The sequence below is a fragment of the Lytechinus variegatus genome, chromosome 16 (assembly GCF_018143015.1).
Source record: "Lytechinus variegatus isolate NC3 chromosome 16, Lvar_3.0, whole genome shotgun sequence".
Taxonomy (NCBI): domain Eukaryota; kingdom Metazoa; phylum Echinodermata; class Echinoidea; order Temnopleuroida; family Toxopneustidae; genus Lytechinus; species Lytechinus variegatus.
This window is the reverse complement of record NC_054755.1, coordinates 9,951,464-9,976,558: the sequence shown is the minus strand read 5'-3', so window position 1 is coordinate 9,976,558 and position 25,095 is coordinate 9,951,464. Positions and strand designations below refer to the sequence as shown.

General features: G+C 36.8%; 1 protein-coding gene across 2 annotated transcripts in view; it reads right to left on the bottom strand.

Annotated features, from left to right (window-relative positions):
* Positions 1 to 14,804, bottom strand: part of LOC121430051 (calpain-5-like) — a 37,663-nt gene extending 22,859 nt beyond the window's left edge. Inside the window, exon 1 of one of the 2 annotated variants that reach the window (XM_041627324.1) lies at positions 14,722 to 14,804. Coding sequence is in view for 1 of the 2 variants with exons in the window: in XM_041627323.1 (XP_041483257.1) it covers positions 8,246 to 8,254 (9 nt within the window). In the remaining variant the exon portion in view is untranslated. Of the gene's footprint in view, positions 1 to 8,245; positions 8,270 to 14,721 lie in introns of those variants that run through there. The other variant, XM_041627323.1, reaches the window with a different exon arrangement.
* Positions 14,805 to 25,095: the final 10,291 nt, after the last annotated feature.

Sequence of the window (25,095 nt, the reverse complement as noted above, 5' to 3'; positions counted from 1 at the left end):
TTGGACTTGTACAGGTACATGTATGTACAGTACATACAGACTATAAATTCCCTTATGAACAATAAAATGACAAACGATACAAAAATATACTTTGAAATGTCAACAACTCAGTGTTTATCCATCAGTTGATGAACAAGAGATTTAGTACCAGGATAATGGAGAGTTATCTTGGATTAAATACCTACAGAGGTCTCATTATCATCAGCCTAAAAATGTTTTCAAATTGGACTGCTTATTGTGATCAAGATGACAAATTACCTGCCTCAGAACAATCTGAAAATATACCATCCAAGTCAATAAGCTATTTGGTGAATCATCCAGCTACATATGGATTTGCAAGTTCTCTTGTTGTTGATGTTGTTGTTAATGGTGCTTTGACAAACTTGCACCCTGTGCACCAATTGCAGGAGAGGCGTGCTTGTGTCATGCGAACCAATTCGTGGTGTCGGTGCTAGAATGCCCGTAACACCACACTGTTATAGTGCATCGGATGCGCCCAAAAGCACCCTTAGCAGCACGTATAAAGTGCCATGCATATCAGCGTTTCTGCACCGACACAATGAATTACCCGGTACATGTATGCACAGCAGGAGAGATCTTCTCGACTTGTTTTTTAGTGAAGATGCCCTCTGGTTTTGTTCCAAGATAGTAATAATCTCCATGACGATGATACCAAAACATTTCGCGTACTTTAAACAAGAATGTCTCCATAGGTGGTTTCAGACCGCCTCGAAGTTCGTCAGTCCCAGGTATTCTCTGATCGGGAAATTCACCCGATCAGAAAATACCAGGTAATATTGCCAATGTGAAAGCAAATTACGCGTAATATCCCCGAAAGAAAATACCCGCTAAATAGTAAGTACTTGGCAAAATTACGAGAACTTTCGCGGGGATTTTTCCAAGGTCGGAGGTATTTTGGCGATGTGAAAGCAATTTACGGGAACTTTTAGACCAGCGTGTAGTTGGGCGCGGGCGCCGTGGGTGGCTGCTGAGCTAGTGGTTTTGAATCTCACGCCTTGCCTGCTTATCAGACCATACTGCGCATGCTCAGGACTAACTTCAGGAATTTATCCTGAAGGATATGTTTTGGGGCGGTGTGAATGCAGGAATAATTAATGGGTATTTTTTAGCCTAAAAAAGTTCTCGTAATTTAACAGGGATTTTTATGATCGAGGCTGTTTGAAACCACCTTTTGAGGGTATAGAATACAGGTACATGTATGGGGAGTCTTTAATCTCAAGATTAATCGCGAGGGCAGATCAGACAAAGATGGTTTGCAAAACCAAGGAATCTGAGGTTAATGGAGATAAGATACATATATACGAGAGCTACATGTACGCGTATTCCCCCAAAAGTATTACTCCAATTTACATACTATGTCACAAATACAAAGGAACCCCCCTCCTCTTGATTGAATGCAGCTGCATGCTGTCTGCAAGCAAAAGGAATGATCAATTTCCTGATCATAAATTGTGGGTATATCAAATCTGAACCCTTTCATGTTGAATGAAAAGTGAGTGCTACATTTACAGTAGCCAGAAGATATAATTGATTGGCTATAAATAAAAACAGGGTTCCATGATAAATTGTTGGACGCTATGTTCATGTACATGCTATTTCAAAAAGCACAACCACTTCACAAAATCAGCACAAACCACAGGTAGTTTCTACACGGAATCATAGTGAGTTCGGGCCTTTGAGTTTCTTGAATCTTTATTATTAAGAGTATAAATAAATACTGAGATGAAATAATCTCATATTGATAGGTTAGAAACAGTCATGATCTCTCAAAGTTCAAAGTTTTTCTCAAGTGCTCACTGACTCACTGAGTCATTACAATCTTGGACATTATTGCAAGGGGTTTCTATAAAATCAAGCTTTTTTTCTAAAAAAAATCTTGAGATCATCAAGGAAACGCCAGATTGACGGGGGGGGGGGGCCACTTACATGTACATTGATGAGTGGATACCATGCGTGACCAAAAAAAACTTAAAAAGGATGTGTTTTTCACGATAGGGCAGTACTTAACGTGATAAGTGTGTCAAAAACACAAAAATTATGAAAAAAAGGGTATCTATTTCGCTAGGAAAATTACATGTTTAGGGTCGAATTTGCGGGGACGATAAAACAAAATTACAATGTTTTATAAAGGATGTCCTTTTTGCCCCAACACTTCGTGTTTAGAGTCCGATTTGTGCAAGGTGTAGAAGGTGGGGTCGTACTAAACCAAACAAGGTATTAAAGCCGACGACCCGTAACAATAAAAATTCCTGTACTTGTTTAGGGGTTCATTTCAGGGAATATTTGCCAAGAGTATCGTTTCGTTTCCAATACTTTTAAGGGTAGGGTTTCAAATGCCAATACTTGTTAAGGGGTGCATTTTCAGAATATGGAAATTACGTGTTTAGGGTGCTTTTCGAGACGCCATGGCATGGTATCCACTCGTGAATGGAAGTGCCCCCCCCCCCGGGGAACATGGTATCCTGAAAATTCACATGTGCTAGAATCTCAATATTTGAGCAATCTCGGGCTGATGATAAACGACCTTCTATGGATGCAAAACCAGACTCTCTATTTCCTTTCTGTGATATTTTTATCCTAGACACACAGTTTTGAGGCATACATGTACGTATACAATGTAAAGTATATTGTGACTAATATGCTCACACAAATTTAATGCACTTTCAGTACATTTCCTTAAAGTTTCCTTTAAAAGGTGAATTGAATTGAATTTATTACCAAACATCACTGTCAGGTACAATTACATGTAATAAAAAGAACATCACATAGTGTATAAACAAAACATTTGGTTATTGGAGCTAACATAATTCATAGCAAGATGCTAATCAACATTTTTGATCAGAATTATTTCTTTTCTCATTTTGAGTTCAATTTCGAGATATTCATCAACTTCTCTACCTCGTACTTCACCAACTTGAATAATGAGAAATTTGAATCACATGGTATTTTTTTTGTCCAGAACTACATGTATGTATTCCTTTTGTGCCATGTATCTCTCTGATATCTATTTTTGCAACTTTTTTTTAACCACGGACGCTGCCCACTCTTCAAAGGAAGTGACCCCATTGGGCCTTCAAGGGACATTGAAGAGATCATACACGAATGTCTTCACTATAATATACAAAGTCTATGAAATTTTGGACTTACAGAACTTTGTACAAATTGGTGGTATGAATATACATGTACACATGTAACCAAAATATCAGTATTTCAATGGATTTATTATTTGAATACCTACATTTAGATTGTACTACATAGACATATACATGTATGTGTATGATTGATCCTCAAATAAAAAAGAAATACATGTAAATTGACAACCCAAGTAGCTATGTGTGTGTGAATGAGTAGACCTGTGTATCTGTGTATGTGCGCAAACCTACATTGTATGTACACACCCACTTTCTTGGAATGATGAATGAAGCTATAGAAGAGAGTGGGCACAACAGAAGAACAGATAGTGAATTTCCAGTAAAACCCTGGATCAAAGAGGATTGGATGCATCCATGCATTGGATTTATATGAAAGTTTGCAGCCTGGATGAACCATTTGAAAAAACTGATTATGTACATTGCACCCTTGGCAAAGATAGTTTCTACATGTACGTAGTAGATAATCGGCACCTGCATCATTAAAGTGATTGGTTAACATTGGTTTGACTTTAAAAAAATATGAGCTAGAAGGTCACACTTGTCACCTGTGTCTTTGATATGTTACAAAAATGAAGCCCAGAAAAAATTGCGCTCGAAAATAATTATTTAGTGAATCAAAAATTGAAATATAAAGTGACCGGAAACACCATCTAAAAATTCATCCAATACACTTATGTGTACTATTTAGGTGTCTATAAGACGCCTATTTACAAAATCGGGGTTTGCCTTGTAGTTTTAGCTTTTCATTCTCAATAATGGTTGTTTTCAGGGTTTATTAGTTCTAATACATGCACTTGTACAAATGTTTCATCTTGGTTTGAGAATTTTTTAAATCAGCTGCTCACAAAGTTGAACAATACCTTTAAATGTATTACATGTATGTTACAGTAATATTATCATTATCAAATGTTATTATCATTATTATTATTATTATATCATCATTATTATATCATTATCATTATTATTATCATTACTATCATTTAATACTATTATTAATATTATTATCATTATTATTGTTATTATTATTATTATCATCATTATTATTATTATCATTATGTTCTTTCAGACCAACCTAAAATTTAAAATATCTGGTATTTTGCCGGTGTGAAAGCAAATTACAAGAAAGTAATCCCCCAAAAAGGCACACATGTAGGATCAACTGGCAAACTTGCTGTATACTGTACATGTTATAATTTATGGACTTTTAAACATTGTCTTTTGTTTCATGGTGACACTTAGGCCTAACATGTGACAAAAAACACAAATTGAATTGCAAAGAGAAAATAAACATTTCAACAGATTGAACAATGAATTAAACTGGAACAGACAATTTGTATTTGATAGTTTGGAATTCTGGGTATCAAGACTAGTACACAACAAGCTCTTATTTCATTATGGGGGATTCACCTCAGAGATTTCATGGTATGTGATACCAGTAGAGAATCTTGTATTGTCATCAAGCCAACTGTCACTGATACACAACAGCTGAAAGAGCTCTATGTAAAACTGGGGTATGGATGATACTCCCACATGGGTATGAGTGGTTTGGTGTACAATGAAAGTAGGGAGGTGGCAGAAGTTTGCAATGTACATGTAGCAATAGAAAGCTATTCATAATGTTCAATAGTAACACAAGTCAACAATGAACATTTTAACAGTGATAACCAGGGGTTCGATTTTAAGGCGCGCGAGAGCAATCGCGCGCTACATGCGCGCCTTAATCCATTTTTGGTAGCACGATTAATAGCGCGCCTCGCGATCGTTGACCTGCGCGGAAATGCCTAAAGTCGCCCTCGAAATCACCCAAAATCATGCTTATTGCCGAGTGAATAACAACTCAATATGCTCGAGCTCCGCTTACCATTTAAAAATAATCCAAAAACCAACACTCAAAGTCATGAATAATCCTTAAAAATAGCGCGAGTAGCGCAGTTTCAAATGCCGACGTTGCGTTATTTTTTCTGTACCACGTATTTCCATACACATGGTACCAACTACGGAAAAAAAAATCAATGCAACGGTCGGGAAACAGTTGCATGTATAGGGGTCCATTATTATTACCACCATGTGCAATTTCGAATGCACATGTTTCCCCTACAGATATCACGATTCTGTGATTAAATAATTCGAATTACACAGGAAATAAATCCCTGAGACTTGTAACCTAGCATTGGTGAGTTGTCATTCGGCTTTGCTTTTCAAAACGGCTTAGGCCTATTAACTTCCAAAATAAGTTACCTTATTTATTAATTATGACTAAAAAATCATTTATTTTCTTTTCTAGGGGATGAGGTATTATATCAGACAATAAATCATCAAACAAAGCTCCATCTATTTTACAAGGCTGGCGGCAGGCTCACGCATTGGCGCTTTTACTAGCTAGCCAGTTAGAGCTCTGTCTCTGCCAGAGCTCTGGGGGACAATTCACTCAGTAAAGGCCTCAATGATGGTGATTTTCTGTTTCAGACAGAGTTTACAATTCATGAATATTATTCAAAACTGCCAATAAAGTTTGATGATTTCTTCATTGTCATGTATATTTAAGTTCTTAATGAATACATTCTCACCAAATTTAGACTCCCCAATAGAGAAATGAAATTTTCATGGAGATCTGCGTTTTCAAAGAACTTCAGGAAAAGTTAGGGGATGTGGGCCTTTATTGCATGTACATGGCTGAGTACAAGGTATTGTACTGGAATAGATGGAGTAGAAATTAGATATTGAATTCATTTATATCCAAGTCCAACTCACAGTCACACACACACGCACTCACCCACACACACCCACATCCAAGATTCTAAGCATGAAAAATAACTTTAAAATCATACAATATTGAACAAAAAGTAATAATTCATTAACAAGTGAACAGGTATATCCAAGTCACACACACACGCACTCACCCACACACACCCACATCCACCCACATCCAAGATTCTAAGCATGAAAAATAACTTTAAAAATCATACAATATTGAACAAAAAGTAATAATTCATTAATAAGTGAACAGGTATATCCAAGTCCAACTCACAGTCACACACACACACGCACTCACCCACACACACCCACATCCAAGATTCTAAGCATGAAAAATAACTTTAAAAATCATACAATATTGAACAAAAAGTAATAATTCATTAATAAGTGAACAGGTATTCCTCAAAATACAAAAAAGTAGCATTTAAAAAGAGCCCCCGAAATGCAAAAGTAGCCCCCGAAATTTGCCAAAAAAATTTAAAATGGAGCCCCTGAAAAAAAAAATTGTTAGTTACTTAACTTTAAGCCAAAGTCAAACCTAACTCAAACAGGTTTTGATAACACACAATCTAATTACAAAACATTGTAAAACGATTACAAATACTTCCTTTGGTTGTTGATTGTAACTTTATAGTACATACATTTCCTCCATCTGTTTTGTTAATTGGACAAAAAGCTCCCCTTGTATGTTGAAGAAGAGCTTTTTGCAGTGCTCCTCTACCGCTCTCCTTAAAAGATCTAGGAGAGCTATTTATTGCTCCCCTCATAATTATAAAACTGAGTCCCTGGATAACTTGCGGGGGGGGGGGGGGACACTGTCATCACAAGCTGGACACCCGGGCCACCCTGAATACAATATGCATGTGCATCTAGCATTAGTTGTCAATTGTAAAAAGGGGGGGTCTAAAATAACTTAAAATTGCTATATTTTCATATAACACAGGCAGCACAAGTATATCAGTATATCATGCTAATAGGTCCTCCAACATGAAGTTAGCAAGACATCCTACATGTACTCTACACGTAAAAGATAACACTGATTATTCTCACATGAATGTTGGGGCATTATTAGACAGTTCCATGGCCAAGAAAATATTCCTTTTTACACTATTCCTCCTTCTTTTTTCCCTCCCCCCTTTGTCATTTCATCTGGCCTTGCTATCTTCTGCTGACTGGCCTTTGTGAAAAGGTGCCTCTCACCAAAGTATCGTTGCCTTACCCCTCCAGTTCTATTTTGATGCCTGCACCATATATTTTACATATTACAGGCCTTTATACTGGTCATTGAAGTAGACTGTGACCATCAGTACATGTACATGTAGACTACCAAACCTGGCAGAAACCAAATTATGAAGACTATTGAATTCATACAGTTTTTTTACACCACAGATTTGTAAATTAATCATCCAACTTTAACAGGATAGTAGTTTCATTGATTCATAACCAACATTAAGCCACAGGAACAATTGTACGTACATGTAGTGTATACCATAACGATCACAAGAAATGTTTGAGACCGTACCCGAGAGCTCGAACAGGTAGTACTCTGTAGATAAAAAACAGGTTTAGTAGACCAAACAGATACATGTAATAGTCACCGAATGGTACATGTAAATGACAAATTTTACAATTATTATACAAAAGCTGCCACCTTTACATGTAGGACCACCTTTCTATAAAGACCGCATACAGCATGTACACTGTATCTTTTGATTTCCTGAATATAGTACTCCTTGATGGATACAAGAATCTGTCCATAAAACCATCTTCCCATTAGAATGCCTTGCTTGTTTCCCTTGGGTTGTCAATACAGGGCCCCGTCTTACAAAGAGTTACGATTGATCCGATCAATCTCAAGTACATGTATATGAAAATTCATCAATGTCATATTGTTTTCGATGTTTTTGATTGTTCGATGTCCTTTGAAAACAAAGACAAGCATACTGAATTGTCAAGAAAACAGTGAATGTATGAATACATACATGTACATAGTACATACATCATTTCTAGAATATATTTTGAACATGTATTTGGACATTGACATTGCTGGCTTTCCATAGAACATCAATGGGATCAATCGTAACTCTTTGTAAGACAGTACAAATTTGATTATTTGTAGCTCATTCACTGAGTGCATCACCAGAGGGTTGTGTAGTAATATGCCCTGAAAAGTGTAGGGCCTGGGGAACTGATTATATAAAGTTAACATAATTAGTTTCATTTTATAGGGAAATTCATCTTTTGGAGGAAATTAACTTTCTAGGAAACCAATTGATGTTAAACCTTAAACTGAGCTAGTAAATGAATCTGTAACAAACCTGCTCCATTGCTGCACATGGAAACAAAAAGAAACATCATATAATTGTATCAGATCTTCACTGTTTTTCATATAAACTTTTTCTTTAAAGTACCAGATATTATTACAAACAATATTATTAATAAAAAGGTGATCTGGCATAAATGAGAGCCATCTATTTAAGTTTCAACAAATTCCAGTTTCTACATGTATATACTGCTGGCATGGTACAGACCTTCCAATTACAAGTCAAAATATCTACACATTCCGAATTTCTGTATTACACTGTACAGTAGGTACATGCCAAGTAGCAGCCTCTTCTCATGCCAATATAGTATTTGGCAATCCCTCTCTAGTCAGAGTAAAACAAATTTATAGCTTTGTACAGCTTGATTTCAGTATATTCATGTGAATTTTATCAAAGCATGGATGATCAAAGTGACATGCTTCTCATCTTCACGGATGAGTAATCAGATGTACACGATTAAAGTCACCTTACATGTACAGTACAGGATAGGACTAGTCTGCAGACACAGACCCTGATTGGAACTTTGATCAACAAGTGTGCCTCCACGCAAAGACTAGCACCAGTATACATGTACAGAACTTGCTGTTCCGATACCGAGCAAGTGAGCCTTCAGTACACAAGGCATGGGTAGGCTGCACATTCAGACCCTTTACTCGAGTGAAGGGTTTGCCCAGCAGACTAGGATAGGACAGACCATGTTCTAGCAGAATGTAGGGACTACAAAAAATTTCATGGGAATCTTGGCAAATAGTGAAAAATTGAAGGTTTAGACACATGATGATGACAATTCATTATTTTTTATAGATCAACTCTTCAAGCAAATGAATTGTTTGCAAATGATGAATACCAGGGTAGACTCCTTTAAAAAGACATCAAATATGAAAATTCCATTCATGTTTATGGCTCTCCACTTCATGAATGAATGCTATTGAGTTCTAATCTATCTACTGTATTGTTCTACTAGATCAAGAATTCATCAAGTGATTCTAGACTGAATGAACACACTTGTTTTAATATACTGATATCTACTGGATTTTAAGCATTCAGGATCAGGCCCAACCTACATGTAGAAGTGGCTGTGAATGCATTCAATCTCTAGTTTGTCCAGTTTTATTTTTTTTATTAAAGGGGAATCCAGCCTTGGCCTTAAACAGTTGTGTTGGGAAGGAGAAAAATAAATTAAACAGAATGGTGAAAGTTTGAAAGAAATCGGCCAAGCAGTAAGAAAGTTACATGTATAACTGCTTTAAAACTGAAATCACTAATACTATGTAGATTTCAAATTGGCAACTGGGTACATGTAAGTAAATTAAGGGGCAAGGACAACTTTCCCATAGGCCATGTACTTTATTATCAGGGATTTATGGTTTTCTCCTAAGTACCCATTCCCCCGGGGGCAGTAATCTAAATATAACCCATGTATATTGTTTTATGTCCTCATGAAAGAAAAATGTACCGTGATTTGAAATAAAACTTTTGGGAAAAGGGACATTTTAGCCATAATATGTACATGTACATGTACTGGAGTCCATGGAAGAGTAGTCCTTGCCTTACATCACTATGGCATCACATATGCGGCCAATTTGAAGTCTCCATGGGTAAAGTGATCCCCAATATTTACAACTTTTAAAAATTCATAACTTTCTTGTTGTTTGTCCAATATTGTTCAAACCTTCACCTATCAACTTGTCTGATTTTTCTTTTCCTTATAAAAAGTTTTTATTTGGGTTGGATTCCCCTTTAAGATGATATTATTCTAAAAGTTCATTGAGCTGAGTCATATGCCTCTTATACCCCATTCATAAACTCATCCTCCAAATACCTGCCTAAGAGTAATGCGGATAATTCAATAAAAATTGCGTTCACAAACTCCTAAATAATCCGCACTATTTTTACGAGCGCCCGTCCTGAAAAAGGAGGATAATCGTCATGACAACCGCACACACCCCCTCCGATGCGGTTGCCTTGGAAAAGGGTGACATTGTGACCGTACCATGGCAATTATACACATTACTTTCGAAATGCATTCATACATGTAACGTCAAAATCTGGTCCCGATGCTGCTATTAGGCGGATAATTGCAGCATCAATATAATGCGGATAACTCTGGTCCTCCTCCGATTTTACGACCAAATTATGCTGCTATTAGCCGCATAATTGGGTTTATGAAAGGGGTATTACATTCAGTTAAACAATATGCAGTGCATGATCTGCAGTCAGTCCGCAGCCCGTCCGAAAGTGCTCTATTTTATTCAGCGGTATGCATAGCCGTCCGTGGTTATGCATACGTAATGAGCTGTGAAGACGAACTTTCCGATCGGTGTTTTTTGCTCTTAGAAACGTTTATTCCTCACAAAATTGGTCTTATTTTATAGATAAGGCTTTGAAATATCTGATCATTTGAATAAAATGCACATTGGACGTATTTTGAAGACCGATATTTAGCTTAGAAAAAAGGATTTTTTCAAGAAATATGTGTGAATAAACGGAGCGTATTTTTGCATAGAAATCACAATTGCGTCAAATTGATATTATAATCAATATAAAGCGTAGACATTCTTCTTTACGACTAAAAAAAATTATGAAATTTCATGATGTAGCAAAGTCAGGAACCACAAAAAACCACGGCAATGTCCATCGCAAAATGATTGGAATTGCAGTACAATTGCCGACGCGTTCTGATTGGTCAACAGCGGCGCACAGACTTACAACATTTTATATAGCATTAAAAACCCGGAAGTGGTACGAAAGCGATCTGTGGCGACTTGCGTAGGCACTATGTTTGACTTGTAGGGACCCTGGTTCGCATCCAATCGACGGAGTGTTTTTTTTTTCGTGGGGGGAGGGGGAATATATTTTGGCTTTTTCTTTAAATCATATTCCTCCCCGTTCCTACCCAGCTTTATTCTCTTTTTTTTTTACTTTCATGTGAATTTCTATTTAGGGCTGCATTATTAAATCATGGAGCTATGAATAAATCTTCTACTTAATCACTTCTGATTTTCAGGTTCTTGATTACACTTATTTGGGCAGAGGTGGGAAGGGAAGTGAGTTAAAGGTCAAGTGCACATCAACAAAAAATTCTTTGAATAGAGAAATTTCCCTTTTTTAACACATAACAGTTATATACACAAAACAATGGTATGCAAATAGAGTTGATTATGTCATTCACATCACATTACTTTCTAAATTTTGGTTGCATTTTATTATATCAATTTTAGCAAATTTGTTATAAAAACTCTTCGAGTCACAATAGATTACATTCATGGAAACTACAAATGTTAATGGAGGAATTAAAATCTCTCAAAATTTGTCAAAAATGAGAAAATCAAAATAAAACATACATGTCATGAACAGGTATCAAACAAAAAAATACACAAGAAATTAGAGTGTGTGTGACATAATCAGTTCTGTAATTTGCACCTTGACCAAGATGAGCATATAATTGTTTAATGAAATTAGGCAAATTTCTAAATGTCAAAATTATAATTTTTTAAATTTTGAATCATAATGTTTATTAAATTTTCTGCAATACTTTATCTTTCTTGAAATTCAAATTACTTTTTTGTTGGGGTGGACCTCTCCTTTACATGGAATGTACAGGTAGGGAATGCACATTAATATTTATCCACGAACAAAATTGTCTTAAAGTGTGCAAATCAGTAATTGGACACATGTTCACTTTCCTTTCATCCAGGCCACTCCCTCACATCCACCAGGTTTACAGTCTTACAACAAAAATGATGAATTAATCATAATAACATCACACCATAGCTCCATGATCACACAACATTCACACAGTGCTTCGCAACAAATATTTCCCTTCTGTTCACTTCACACATGCAATAATTACTGTGGAAAACAAAAACAAAGCGTAACCACATTCGAATACCGTTTACATGTAAAAGGACAAATATATTATAACTTTTGAGAAAAAAATTGTGAACATACATAAACACTTAACCTTCAGCACATTGGATAACATTAACAGAGTTGCTTGAGAACAAAATATAATTATGGGGCATTGCAAGAAACTTATGTTCAATTGCAAATCAACTACATGTTTGTGTTTAAGCAAAGGACTTACCCTTGATTTTGGAATGTGTGAATGAGTAGAAAGTTTCTTGCAATGCACCATTAGTAATATTAAAACTGTTCTTTGGTTTTAAATTGTGTATTCCTTTTTTTTGTCAAGCTGTATTCCTGTCAAAGTCAGTATTCTTAGTCCTCTCCAAAACTGTGCTCGAATTTTCTTGTTTCCAATATCGATAAAGATCAATTTTCTGTTGTATCATTATCACTTCAAAATTTGCAAACGAAAAATGGCTTTGTCCAAATCAGTCCGACCAGTACATGATGGATCATCTCCCAGAATGAAGTAGCGAGCAGGGACCAGAGTCAGCAAGTGTGCAGATCTGAGTGTAGAAGAGACAAAAAAAAGAGATAAATAGTCTAAATTACTAAATAATCATTCAAAGTACATGTATGATACATGTAAGAGAGACTATTTACACGTAGTACTGTACTGTCTGCGCTGCGACAGCCACATTTTTTTTATTTGAACAAAATGGTTTATAAATACTACTGAGTACGGTAGTACCAAACTTTTTAGTTGACTTTAAATTGTTTATTTTCTATAGAGTAGACTGTCTAAAATAATCATCATTTCATTCTTAACCGCAGCCTGTGGCAAAAATCATCATGGGACTCAACTTCGACTAGGCCTAATTATTAAGAAAAAGGTTAACTTTTTTTAAACATAGGCCTAAATCAAGAAATATCTCAATCTATAAAAACTTGATGGAATTCGGAAACCTGATAATCATTAAATAAATTTTAGAAGACATCTACTTATTGAGCTTCGTTTATATTAAGTCTTAATTACAAATAAAAACAGGTCCACCGTCCACAGTGCACAGCACAGTCACATAAATAATGCGAGCCATCTGTCATCATTACAGAAGTTTCAACGTATGGGACCAAAGACGAAATCCTACCAACCCGCGACGAACGCAATTTTAGCATTATTTCGCGCCATCGTAGAGTGAACGCGAAGGTTACTTCCGGGTAAAACGTAAATTTCTTGATTTTTAGGGTATCATTTTCTCTAAAATAAAAATATAAGGTGAGTTTGCGTCAAATTGGTTCTGACATATTTTGAACAGTGACTTTTCTTCTTTATAAAAAACCCCGGTCGAAACAATTTGGTTATGTAGCAAAGTCAGGAACCAAAAGTGAAATTCCGACTACAAAATCGTAGTTAAAATATTACTAAAATAAGCATCAATTAAACAGGTAAAAATGGTAGGTTGAAAATGTCGAAATATGAAAAATTATATATCAAAATGTAGATGAAGGCCTTGAGAATAACTTACCACAATTCGTTTCGACGTAAACTGAAGTTAGCAACCAGTACAGAGCTATAACTTCAGCCCCTCCAAATCACTGGGAAAATCAAGCCAAATTGATCGCACGTTTTCCTTCGGAGACCGCTAGAGGGCCGCTGAATAAATCTTCGTGAATATGCTCATTATCGCGCGAGCTGCGGTCTGACTGTGTGGCAATTTATCTAGGAATCACATTGTGTTTTTAAGTCAACATTTTTTAAAAGTTCCCCAACGTTACTGAAGCACGCGTAACTTGTAACATTGGGGAAGAACAAGATGGCGGTATGAACATTGGGTGAAACTTTCCTGTCTTTTCATAATATTTTTTCTCATTTTTTGATGAATTCTTGTTTGAAAATGTAATTGACAACATAGAAGTTGTATCCCATTTACAGGATTTAGGGCCTACTACATGTAGATCCTTTAGAAGTAGAAGTCACAGGGGCAAAAGTTTGAGGTTTTTTGGTGGTATGTGTAGATGAATGCAATAGAATCCCTGGCTTCATGGAGAGTAAGCATACGTCAGTGATTTTTACTCTCTAGTATAAACTAAAAGTAAAAAGCCTGATCTGGGCCTGGCTAGTCTCACTCTCTCTCTCAATCTCTTTATACATTTACAGTTTATTATTCACATTTAATATTAGATCTATCCCAAATTTATCTGTAAAACTTTATAAACGACTGTACAATAATGAGCAACAAACATGGAATAAATCCATTGTTCAGGCTTCCTTAATCTTTATATCTAAACCCTCGAGCTCTACAGCTGGTACACTTACCACTCACAGGTATGGCTAAAGCTAAACCCGATAGACGCGTTGCCCGATTTGGACCACAAATACACGGGGCCACGCCCCGGTCGACAGGGCAGTATTGCGCTGATTTTTCACCCACGTACGAAAGGAACGCAGGCGCAGCTGACACCACAGGAAAACAATCACTTGTCTTGAACTTCAACAGTAAAATAAACTAAGAGTTTGAACAGATTTCGTTCAATATTAATGAAGTCACTATAGAAATATGGCAGTGCATGATAATAAGTGACGTAACTTCATGAAAAAGAGCGATAAATGAAGTATTTACCAAATTTACTGCTTGATAGTCCTCACTGGATACTCCGATATGCACAACACCAGACGCTATTCAGGATCAGAGATCGATTGATAGGGTTATTCTTTCTAACTAACGTTAGGCCTATATTACACTGTAGGTTATACACGAAAAATTATTGGATGTTTTAAACACCAAACAAATGTCACCAAAGAATTGATTATTCTAGTCCATAAAAATTACAAATAAACTACAAAATTTTATCTAGCTGCCTCATAAATTAAATTCATCTTCATAAAAAAATATATGGTGCATTAGATTATGAAAGGGATACATGGGTCTGCTTATTAGACTAAGAGCTAAATGAAGGAAAGGGCGTGGTATCTTTTTTTTTAGTTAGCACGTGCTGGAAGAAAACATTGTAAACAGATATTAACCCCCCCCCCCCCCCGATAAAGTCAATCGTGAAGGGGGACTGCTTCTCTTGTTCTGCTTCTTCTATTTATTTAATTTTTCCTTCTTCTCATCAAACTCTCTTTTTCTACTTCTTTTTCTTAAAAAAATAATAATAACAAAGAATTCTAAGAAATTTTTAAAAACGTAGTGGGAAGTATTCACAATTGAAAAAAAAAACTGTTATAGATTTTGACATAATATTCAGACAATGATATCACTTTCACCCTTTTCTCTTTTTTTCCTGGTCTGTACGCTACCGTGAACAGGATTTTTTTTATGATTGTGCGGCAGCATTAGGGCGAAGCTATTCGGCAATAGCGTGATGAATAATAAAGAGGGGCACATCATGGCGCGTGTGGAAAAAAGTTGCTTGATATAGGTCATGAGCGAGTGAATACATTTCCATGAGAATACTTTGAGCTAGATTTTGACAGGATATTCAGAAAATACCATCTTACACTTTCTTCTTGGTTGTAGAACTTTTGGTGGCCATGGCCCAAACCCTTCCATCTGTACGCCAGTGCTATGTGGGTGGGGTCTCGGGGGCGGAGCCCCCGAAACTTATTAAGCAATTTTAAACATTACAGATGACGCGCTATTCTTAATATAATCGTTTTACACGACACAATAACCACGCAGTTGCGGTAATAAATCAAATAAATCAAAACCATCCAAAGAAACAAATATCAAAAATCGCGAAATTAATGTGGAAAAATTTGGAAAAAGCTTAAAGCTTTAGATAACTGAGTGTATATAGGCGGACATGTCTACCCATTTTCTAATTAGGACTTTTTGTCCTGAATGAGACCGTTATGGCATAATTTCATATTGCTATATGCCATCCATCTTTCTTCCCGTTCGTTATTTTCAATCCTTGGCAGCCCGGTCGTCTCATTTTTCTTTTCTTCGTTTTCCAATTTAGCTTTCAGCTTATTCCACGCTACTTTCATTTCCCTCTTTTATTTTCAGGGGCCGCGGAAACGTAAAAATTACCATCTGATTATGATTTTTTGCATGTTCAGCACCCTCCCACTTTCGGCTCAGCCCCCACTTTCAAAACCGTTCCGCGGCCCCTGTGTGTTCGCCCCCTTTTTCCCCTTTCCCATCATTACTTCCTTGAAATTTTGTCACATTTCAAGTTACTAAAGTCTGTTCTTTCTCATAATTTCATTAATTCCTAACTTTTCCCGCTCTCCTTCAACAATTGTCCTTTTCTATGTTTTAAATATTTTTCCCTTTTCTTCCCGTCCCCTCTTTCCTTCTCTTTCTTTCCCTTCCCTTTCTTTCTTTCTTTCTTTTCCCTTTTATTTTTACTTTCCAGGTAAAATCCACGGGGGGGGGGGGGGGTTGCATGTTACGCCACTGCCAGTCATGGGCAAGTCCTTTGTTTGAATAAACTCCAATGAAAATTTACTAGAAATTCTTATTGATAATTTTATCAAAATAGGATGCAAAATTAAAAAGTCAATATGGCATCATAATGTTTTTCTTAATTTCACAAAACAGTTATATGCACATCTTGTTCGGTATGCACATGAGGGGACTGATGACTTTACCCACTCATCATTATTCATCAAAATCTGATGTAAAATAAGAAAGTTATGGCATTTTAAAATTTCGCTTATTTTCAACAAAATAGTTATATGAACGAGCCAGTTACATCCAAATGAGAGAGTTGATGACATCACTCACTCACTATTTCTTTTGTATTTTATTATATGAAATATGAAAAATTGTTATTTTCTCGTCATTGTCATGTGAAATGAAGTTTCATTCCTCCCTGAACACATGGAATTCCATTATTTTAACATTTTGTGCTTCAGGCAAGGAGGTCCTAATCGTCAAATTCGTAAAAATTGAAATATTGTATAATTCAAACAATAACTTTCTTATTTTACATCCGATTTTGATGAAATTTTCAGCATTGTGCTTGTCTGATTTTTCTCTATTGATTCAAATCAACATTTTTCTGAGGTGGACTTGACCTTTAAGTATGTCAGTGCTTTTGAAGGATACCATATCGGCTGTGAGACTATTCCAGTTGGAGATTGCTTCAGGGAAGAAGGAATTAGCCAGTTGGGTAGTTGTGATGAACTTTGAAGTGACGTCATACAGTTCATCATGGGATCTTCTTAATCTCGTTATTTTTCTTGTGGCATATTGATTTAAGTCAAGTTGAGTTTCTCCATGGATAATCTTATATAAGTTGATGATTCGGTGATTTCGCCTCCTTTCTTCGAGAGACATCCAGCCAAGTGTTATCATTATGTTTGTAACACTTCATTTTTCAGGTCAGAGTACAAATAATAATGATAATAGCAATGATCATTATAATAATAATAATCAGCTCGCGCTTCGCTCGTGCCTTCCACCGATGCTTAAAAGCTCAAGGTTTTGGTCAGTTCATTTGCATTGTTTTCTCCACAGAAATCGCCTATACTGTTATTAATTCCTACAGTTCTTGAAAAGGTTCTTTTCGATGGCATTTTAAAAGCAAAGCAGCTCGATTTATTAATTTGTTTATGTAGGCATCTTGTTCATGATTACAAACAAGTAGAATGTCCCTTGTTTATCAGGCCCAGCTGAAAAAAAAAAATAGCTCGCACTCACATAAATCGTATAATTATATTTATGTTTAACGAGATATATAAATTTGTTTATAAGAGGTAAAGTTTGGACGTACTTAGACTTTGGGATTTATAACTGCATACCCCAACCCAGGGATGAATCAAGGGGGGGGGCGGTTACATTTTCCCGAGGAAACTTTTGACAAGCAAAAAAAAAGAAAGAAAAAAATCTTCACTTCCAACGGGGGGGGGGGGGGGGGGGGGGGGGCGGGGTAGCGGTCAGGGCAAACTTCTGTTTTAACGGCATTTTTACATTCCAAATGTTAATTGTGCCTCTCAAGGGGGGGGGGGCTGCTTTGCTTCCCCTGGATCCGCCAGTGCCCCACTCACCATTTAGCTCCTTGAGCAGCCAATCAGGGCACCCCCTTTGGATATATCTCAGTCTAAAACAGGAAAAACAAAATCCTGCACTTTTCCCCAATCGGATGCTCGATCAAAAAGCTAGAATCTTAGAGGGGGGGGGGGTGGCGGGAGGGATCTAAACATACCCGGTATCTTCTTCATGTTTTTTCAATCTTTGTCTTTATATATTTTTTTTTGGGGGGGGCAGGGAATTATTATTATAGTAGATTGCGAGACAAATGAATACCCTCTAGCGATTAAACATATGTTATTTCAATTTTATGACTTGGCATTTATTAGGTTCGTCCTTTCTTGCCAGTGCCCTCGCTTGTATTCACTACAAATTTTATTGAGCATTCATGTATATTATCTTTATACGTTTTTTTTATTGCTTTTTATGAGTGAAAATTATACACGAATTGAATTGAATACTGTACCGGTTTTAGTTGAAGTTGCAAAATTTCATATTATGAATTGTCGCCCTCTACGTTTTATCCTTGCATTATAACCCAGCCAACTTCCGGAAAACGGACTTCCTGCCTCTCTGAAGTTGGAAAGTTTTCTAGTTGGTTTTTCGCCTTTAGGTGAGTATAATGAGGTTTAGAGAGTCTGTGGCATGATGATAATCTTAACGGAACTAATTTGAAATCTATGTTGTCTGATTCGGACTTTGATAAGGTGAGATCGAAGTGAGTTCGATGGGTCAGTGATGCGTGCGGACAACTTTATTTTGTAACACGGAAGTAAAGAGCCTACGGTACATAACGTGTGACTGAATGACAACGCTTGCACTAGTCTAGTGGCTCGGCCTGCGATATCGGCTCGGTCGGTGCCCTAGCCTACGGCTACGCTTAAGCTTAAAATTGAAGAGCGAGCCGAGCTGAAGCCTGAGCTGGACTGAGTGAGACTGAGAGTGAAGCTTAACTAGTGTGGGGTGAGTCTGTCCGAGTCCTTGTCCTTGATTGACCATGCCAAGACAGCCGGGCCGGCAGCCATCTGTTTTGAGGAGTTTAGAACTTTTAGAAGAACTTTTAAATTTTTAAAAATTTCTCCTCATACACGGATGGTTCACGATCGTGCAGCCGCTATTTAAAATCCCCCCGACGGGCTCATCGATTTTTGTCTTTATTTCATAGAAAATATATAAAAAGAACTGGACCAAAATAAAGATGATAATTCCGTTTTGGCGTGAAATGCACCAACGGGAAAAAATACATGTAAGCTTACAAAAAAAAGGGGGGAAAGGTGACTTACTTCGGCTGTCGCGCAACTCCCACTTCCCTAGTTTATCCAAACTTAATACATAAACATATAGCCATTGTCCCTGTACAGATCTAGTAAAACTTAAGTCTCTGTAATTGCTGAGTGGAGACAACAGCCCGACGGAGTTCAGCGGAACAACCATTAAATAACAGAGACCGAAGCTTTTCGTCTACTTTAGAATTAGACTATATTATATTGTTGGGTCTTGGCCCGGCTCTCGCTTAGATCTACAAGTTCTTTGTTAGAGACTAGATTAGACTAACGTTAAAAGTCTAAGTTAAGACTAGAGACTAGACTTGTAAGTTGTTTCATCGATGCAGCTCAGGTCAAATCTTGCTCTTGCCAATTCTTGCATGGTACAGTCCGGACTACAGTCAGAGGTTGGAGCCGTGTTGGAAAGAAGTTGGCAGCAATTCTTTCAGGTATGTGAAGCTGCACATTTCTGCTGCTTGCACTTGCCTGGCCTTGCCCTTGGTTGGAAGCTGATGCAATCCAAGTTAAACTCTTCTGGTGGTGGGTTGAATAAATTAGGCCTATATAGTATAGATACTGATTATATATCTAAATAAATAAACATTAAAAATAAACTTGGGGTCTCACTAATACAGTTGGATTGACTGCTGAATTAGAATGTTAAACAAAGGGCATGGATATCAGTTGTAATTAATCATTGGAATTGAGTCTTTTTTAAACAGACAATGGTTGAAACATTTTGTGAAAGGGAAGTTTAGAATAAAGAACTATTGCTAAAATTAAAGATTTAACATGTTGAGTTTTGGGCAGTTTGATGCTCTTCCTTTCAAGTCTGTAATGGCTTGGTGTAAAAGATATAAAGTATATTGAGATGCTTGTGACAAATTTTTCATACCAATTGGTTATAGCAATCCGTGTAATCCCATCCTCGTTTCAGTTCCTCAGCACTTCAGAGATTGGCGGGTACATTTTAGATCTGCAGGTAAAAGTTGATGAAGTTGGTATCCAATCTGGCAAGTGTCGAGCCAGAGACAGGTTGCCAAAATTGCTTTCTTTCTCTCCCATATCCCTAACTTTGTTATGCTTTATGATCATTGGTACATGTATCTGCTACAAAGCAGATTTCTTTTTAATTAAACTTTTTAGATATAATTCACGATGATTTGATTTATGATATACATTATGTAAAAGTTAATCCTTCCGCAATTTTGAAAATGCAAATAATAAAATTTCTCATTAAAAAAAAAATATGAAAATGAGAGGTTGGAACCAAGATCTGGGTGAGAGTGAGAGATACATGTACATACATAAAAGGGGACAATTATATTACTTTCTGTTATTTGCCACATGAAATGACATTGTTATTTAAAAAAATGCCTGTGACTTTTAATATATATACTACATTTGTATGCTCACACATGTAATATAAAAAAACTCATGAGATTTTAAAAAGAATTTAACCAGTGAGTTTAATAGACAAAATGATCAAATATTTTGATCTAACTCCTTTTGTTAAAATCTTTGTATGTTTAAAAAGGAAAGGGTGTTTGTTTTATAAAAAAAATGATGAAATATCATTCTAGCTATATAATACCTGTATATGTATGATATTGAACTTTTCTCTAAATTTTTGATGAAATTTAAGTTGAGTGATGAAAATACTGACCTCTGCCTTTTAAAAAGACTCCAGTTGATGTAAATGTTTGATTTCTGAATGCTCCCTGCCTTGCTGTATTAGACAGACAAACCCTCATGGTGAGAGCTCAACTTCCTACTGAGTACTGACTCCATTTCACCTTACCCAGGCTCTGTGAAAATTAGGGATTGAAAGTAATTTTAAATGCAAGCTTTAATAAAGAAACAAGAAAGTATCAAATTGAAAATCTTGTTGCTGCACCCCTTATGACCACCTCAATCTTTGACAAGATCAAGTACATGTATTTTCCAAGGACTGGCTTACATTGCAACATTCTTTCAATTTGAGAAAACTGCATATCAAAGCTTGCAGATTCCATCCTACCTCTCAGTTCCTCCAAAAGGGTGGCAGAAATGACCACCCTCAGAGGTACTGTATGCAGTACATCTTGTATAATCACAGTCCTGTCCTTGCACCTTCAGGATGTGGAATCACTTGTCAACTGCCACAGGTGTATTCAACAGTGACCAGGAGGCTGCTCTACCTCTTCTCTTCTTGTTCCCCCGAGTACGGACCACTTTCTGCCCCCCTTTCAAGAGTTACAACAGTTGAAACCTTGACATTATTGTAACCTTGATTTTGATTGCCTGTTGAGCCCTGTTGCCATCCTTGGTAGTAGTTGCCATACTGGCAAAGTTGCAACAGTTGTAACTCTATATGAATTGGACCCCAGGTGTACATGTATTTAATATCATACTATTAAGGTTTGCCAGGGTATACCTGTCATAAGAGTGCTGCCTCCTCCCGTTGGGTCTATAAAGTTATTGTAGACTCTACGTCTTGGAAAAGTACATCAGTGTTTTAATAGTCATTATTTGCAATAGGTTCTAAACAGGCACTGTCCCTCTGCCAAAAAGTTGCACAGATATTTCAGTATTTTAGCTTCATGACAAGCTGCTATCAAGATTATTTTTTACAAGGTGTGAGGTTTTCTATTCTAATAATGACCAAATGCATTATGTTTAATGGCAACCATACATGAAATCACTTAATACCATTCTCATTGCTGTGGCTAATCTCACCACTACGATGGCCGTTGCAGGAGGGAGCCCTCATCCAAGCCAAATCATGCTGACCTGCTCAATTGTATTAAAGATTCAGCCTAGATCAGGGGAGCATTTCATGAAAGGACTTGTCGGACGTTTTATCCGACAAGTACCGTTTTATCCGACAGTTACTATGGTAACAGTGACTCGGCCAATCATTATCAAGGAAAGTTGTCAGATCTGACAACTTGTCGGACGAAAATGTTGATGAAACGCTCCCCTGGAAAGCATTCCCGTCATCATAGTGAAAACTAAGATTTTGATCAATATAAACACAGTATTGTGGATCAAACTTCAAAGCACATTGTTTATTGTGGTACTACTGCTAGGTTCCATAATCAACGGTCTTGGTCTTGACCTGACATATATTATAAGGAATCAAGATTTGAAAGGGTTGTGAACCCATGGTGACACTTTTCAGCGATTGGTTGAGTCTATGATGTCCAAACAGTTTTTAAAAAATGAACCAGCGTTCTCGCCAGTGTATAATATGCATGGTTTAAACACCCGCACCCACCCCCCAGGAGTGGCAGCACAAGTCCCCGACATGGGTGAATTTTTTTCTGGCGAGAACGCTGAAATGAACATATTCAAATTTCTTGTGACTCCTCAGAGACAATAATTTTCAGGAGACATCAGGGAGATTGTACATGTACATGTACATGTAGAGAGATCTCTGCAACTAGGAAAGTCCGGAGTTGCAAAACTAGTTGCGAACTACGGTAGTTCCAAGCCCAGTCAGATTTTATAAACATGGGGAAAAGAAAATAGGCCTACATACAAAATAATCTTCATCACATCCTAGACTCTATAAAAGCAGTAGGATGCATGAATCTTCTTTTGAATATTTTCCCATCGTGCTCTTTCTTTGCTTTTAATTTAGGCCAAGATGTTAAAATCTAATTCATAGAGAACTGATTTTTTTTTGGAGTAGGCCTTCATTTACATTGTATTCAGGTACAAGAATTATATTGTGTAGTGATTACATACGTACGTGTAGGCCTACATCCATTTTTAGGATAGTTTGAAGTGAAAGTCATCAATCTCATTTAATGTGCATGCATTTCATATGTGTCACTCAAAGTGTATTATAATGTGATTTAGGGGGAGTTTCTTGTACTGCATTGTCTACAGATTCTCTCACACTAAAGACAAAGTTCTTGTAATGGTCAGGTTGGTCAGTGATGGTTATTTATTGCAAGCCAGCTAGCTACAAGCGCTGGAGCTTCGGCGGCCCGGCGTTATGGCTATGCGCTGATTGAGCTCGCCGCTCCAACCAGCTGAGTGAGTTTGTGATGACGTGCACTGGAACGAGAAATCACAAATTTGAGGGTCTCAGGAACGGGAAAAAAAAAGAATTTATATGGCTTTCTGAATTGGTTATGCTCTGGAACATTTATTTAGGCTATAAATGGGGGTCTCATACATTTTAATATCCTATTAAAGTACCCCCCCCCTTCCCGGATGGATTTACACCAAACCTTCACCAATATAGTTTTGAATTTTTCTGTTTTTATGAATTTTCACCAGCTACATGTAAAAGTCAGAGTGAACTTCCCCTTTAATACTAGTCTCATCCATACCTTAGCACAGCACCTATTTATTCCAAGGCCTTTCAATCTTTCTATGAATTACTTGAAAAGATTTATATGCCTATAAATATGTCCTTAATAATAGAAACTACAAGTAAACATGTGGGTGTCCATGAAAGACATGCCCACTAATATGACACATATTAAAGAGAAATAGAAAGTAAAACTAAATTGACTGACAACAGGTTATAAACTGTAATGATTGTATTTGAATTGTTGTTGGCCGGTGTGGGTGACCATGGCTGGGTGGCTGCCACTGATCTCTCCCTTATCTGGATGGGAACAATAACGCTGATTGGCCTATTCCGTGTTGAAGCACCGGAAGTTGATACCTCCGCACGCCGAGTTCCCCCAAAAGAGCCAAAATCGAAGTAGAGTCTGGTTCACGACAATAGTATCAATCTTAATTATACTTACCAGATCAACTCTTATAACAGCACTTTTCAATGTGAATTTATGCCTAATACAAAGTTTAAGATGTCGTCCTGTGCCACGTATAATTGCACTTATCGTGACGACCGTGGAAACAGAGAAAAAGGGATTACTTTTCACAGATAAGACAAGCTGGTGAACTGCATAGGTGTAGACTTTATGTAGTCCCATGTGCTCAAAATACATGTGTGGTAATTCTAAATTACCAGAGCAAGTTTCCAAAACTTTAAAACTCCAGGGGGGGGGTAATCGATTGTTGTGATTTCTCTGGAAGCGTGATGAATTTAAACCATGATTCAAATAAATATTCAGTTTATTAATATTCACAAATTATCAGTCATGTTTGGACAGAAGAATATCACGAGACACGAAAATACTGACCGTGTAGCCTGTATTCTGAAATTTGACTTAAAGTAAAAACTGAAAATCTGCCGTTTCGGAGGAGTTAAAAAAAAAATTTGCGAAGCATAGATCCTGACCGAAATAGACTGATTTTTTGGACAAGGACGGGATCTACAAGGTATTCTGAAAATTATTTTATCTTTTATTTGTGAAAGGACAATGAAATTTAATAGCTAGAGGTACATGTACGGTAGGAATAGGACTTTAGGGGGTTATGTAACTTGTGGCATGTAAATTTGTGATATTTCTCTGTCAACAATAGATCGAATTATTTTTTCCAAGAACTCATTTTTTAAACGAAAGTATGTAAAAAAGACATTAAGCTACAGAGACGGATTTACAGACTTCAGAAATTTCACAGAACTTATTTTGAGATGCTGAATGTCTTCAAAGAAAAAAATGTCTCGGTGGAACAAAAAAGGGGGGTTATCAACCAGAAATTTAGGGGGTGACGCAAGAGAAATAACCTGACAAGCAAAAAAAAGGTTATCAACCCAAAATTTAGGGAGGGATGCAAAACAAAAGAAATAATCTGACAAGCATCGAAAAAAAGAATATAACCAGAATTTTAGGGCGGA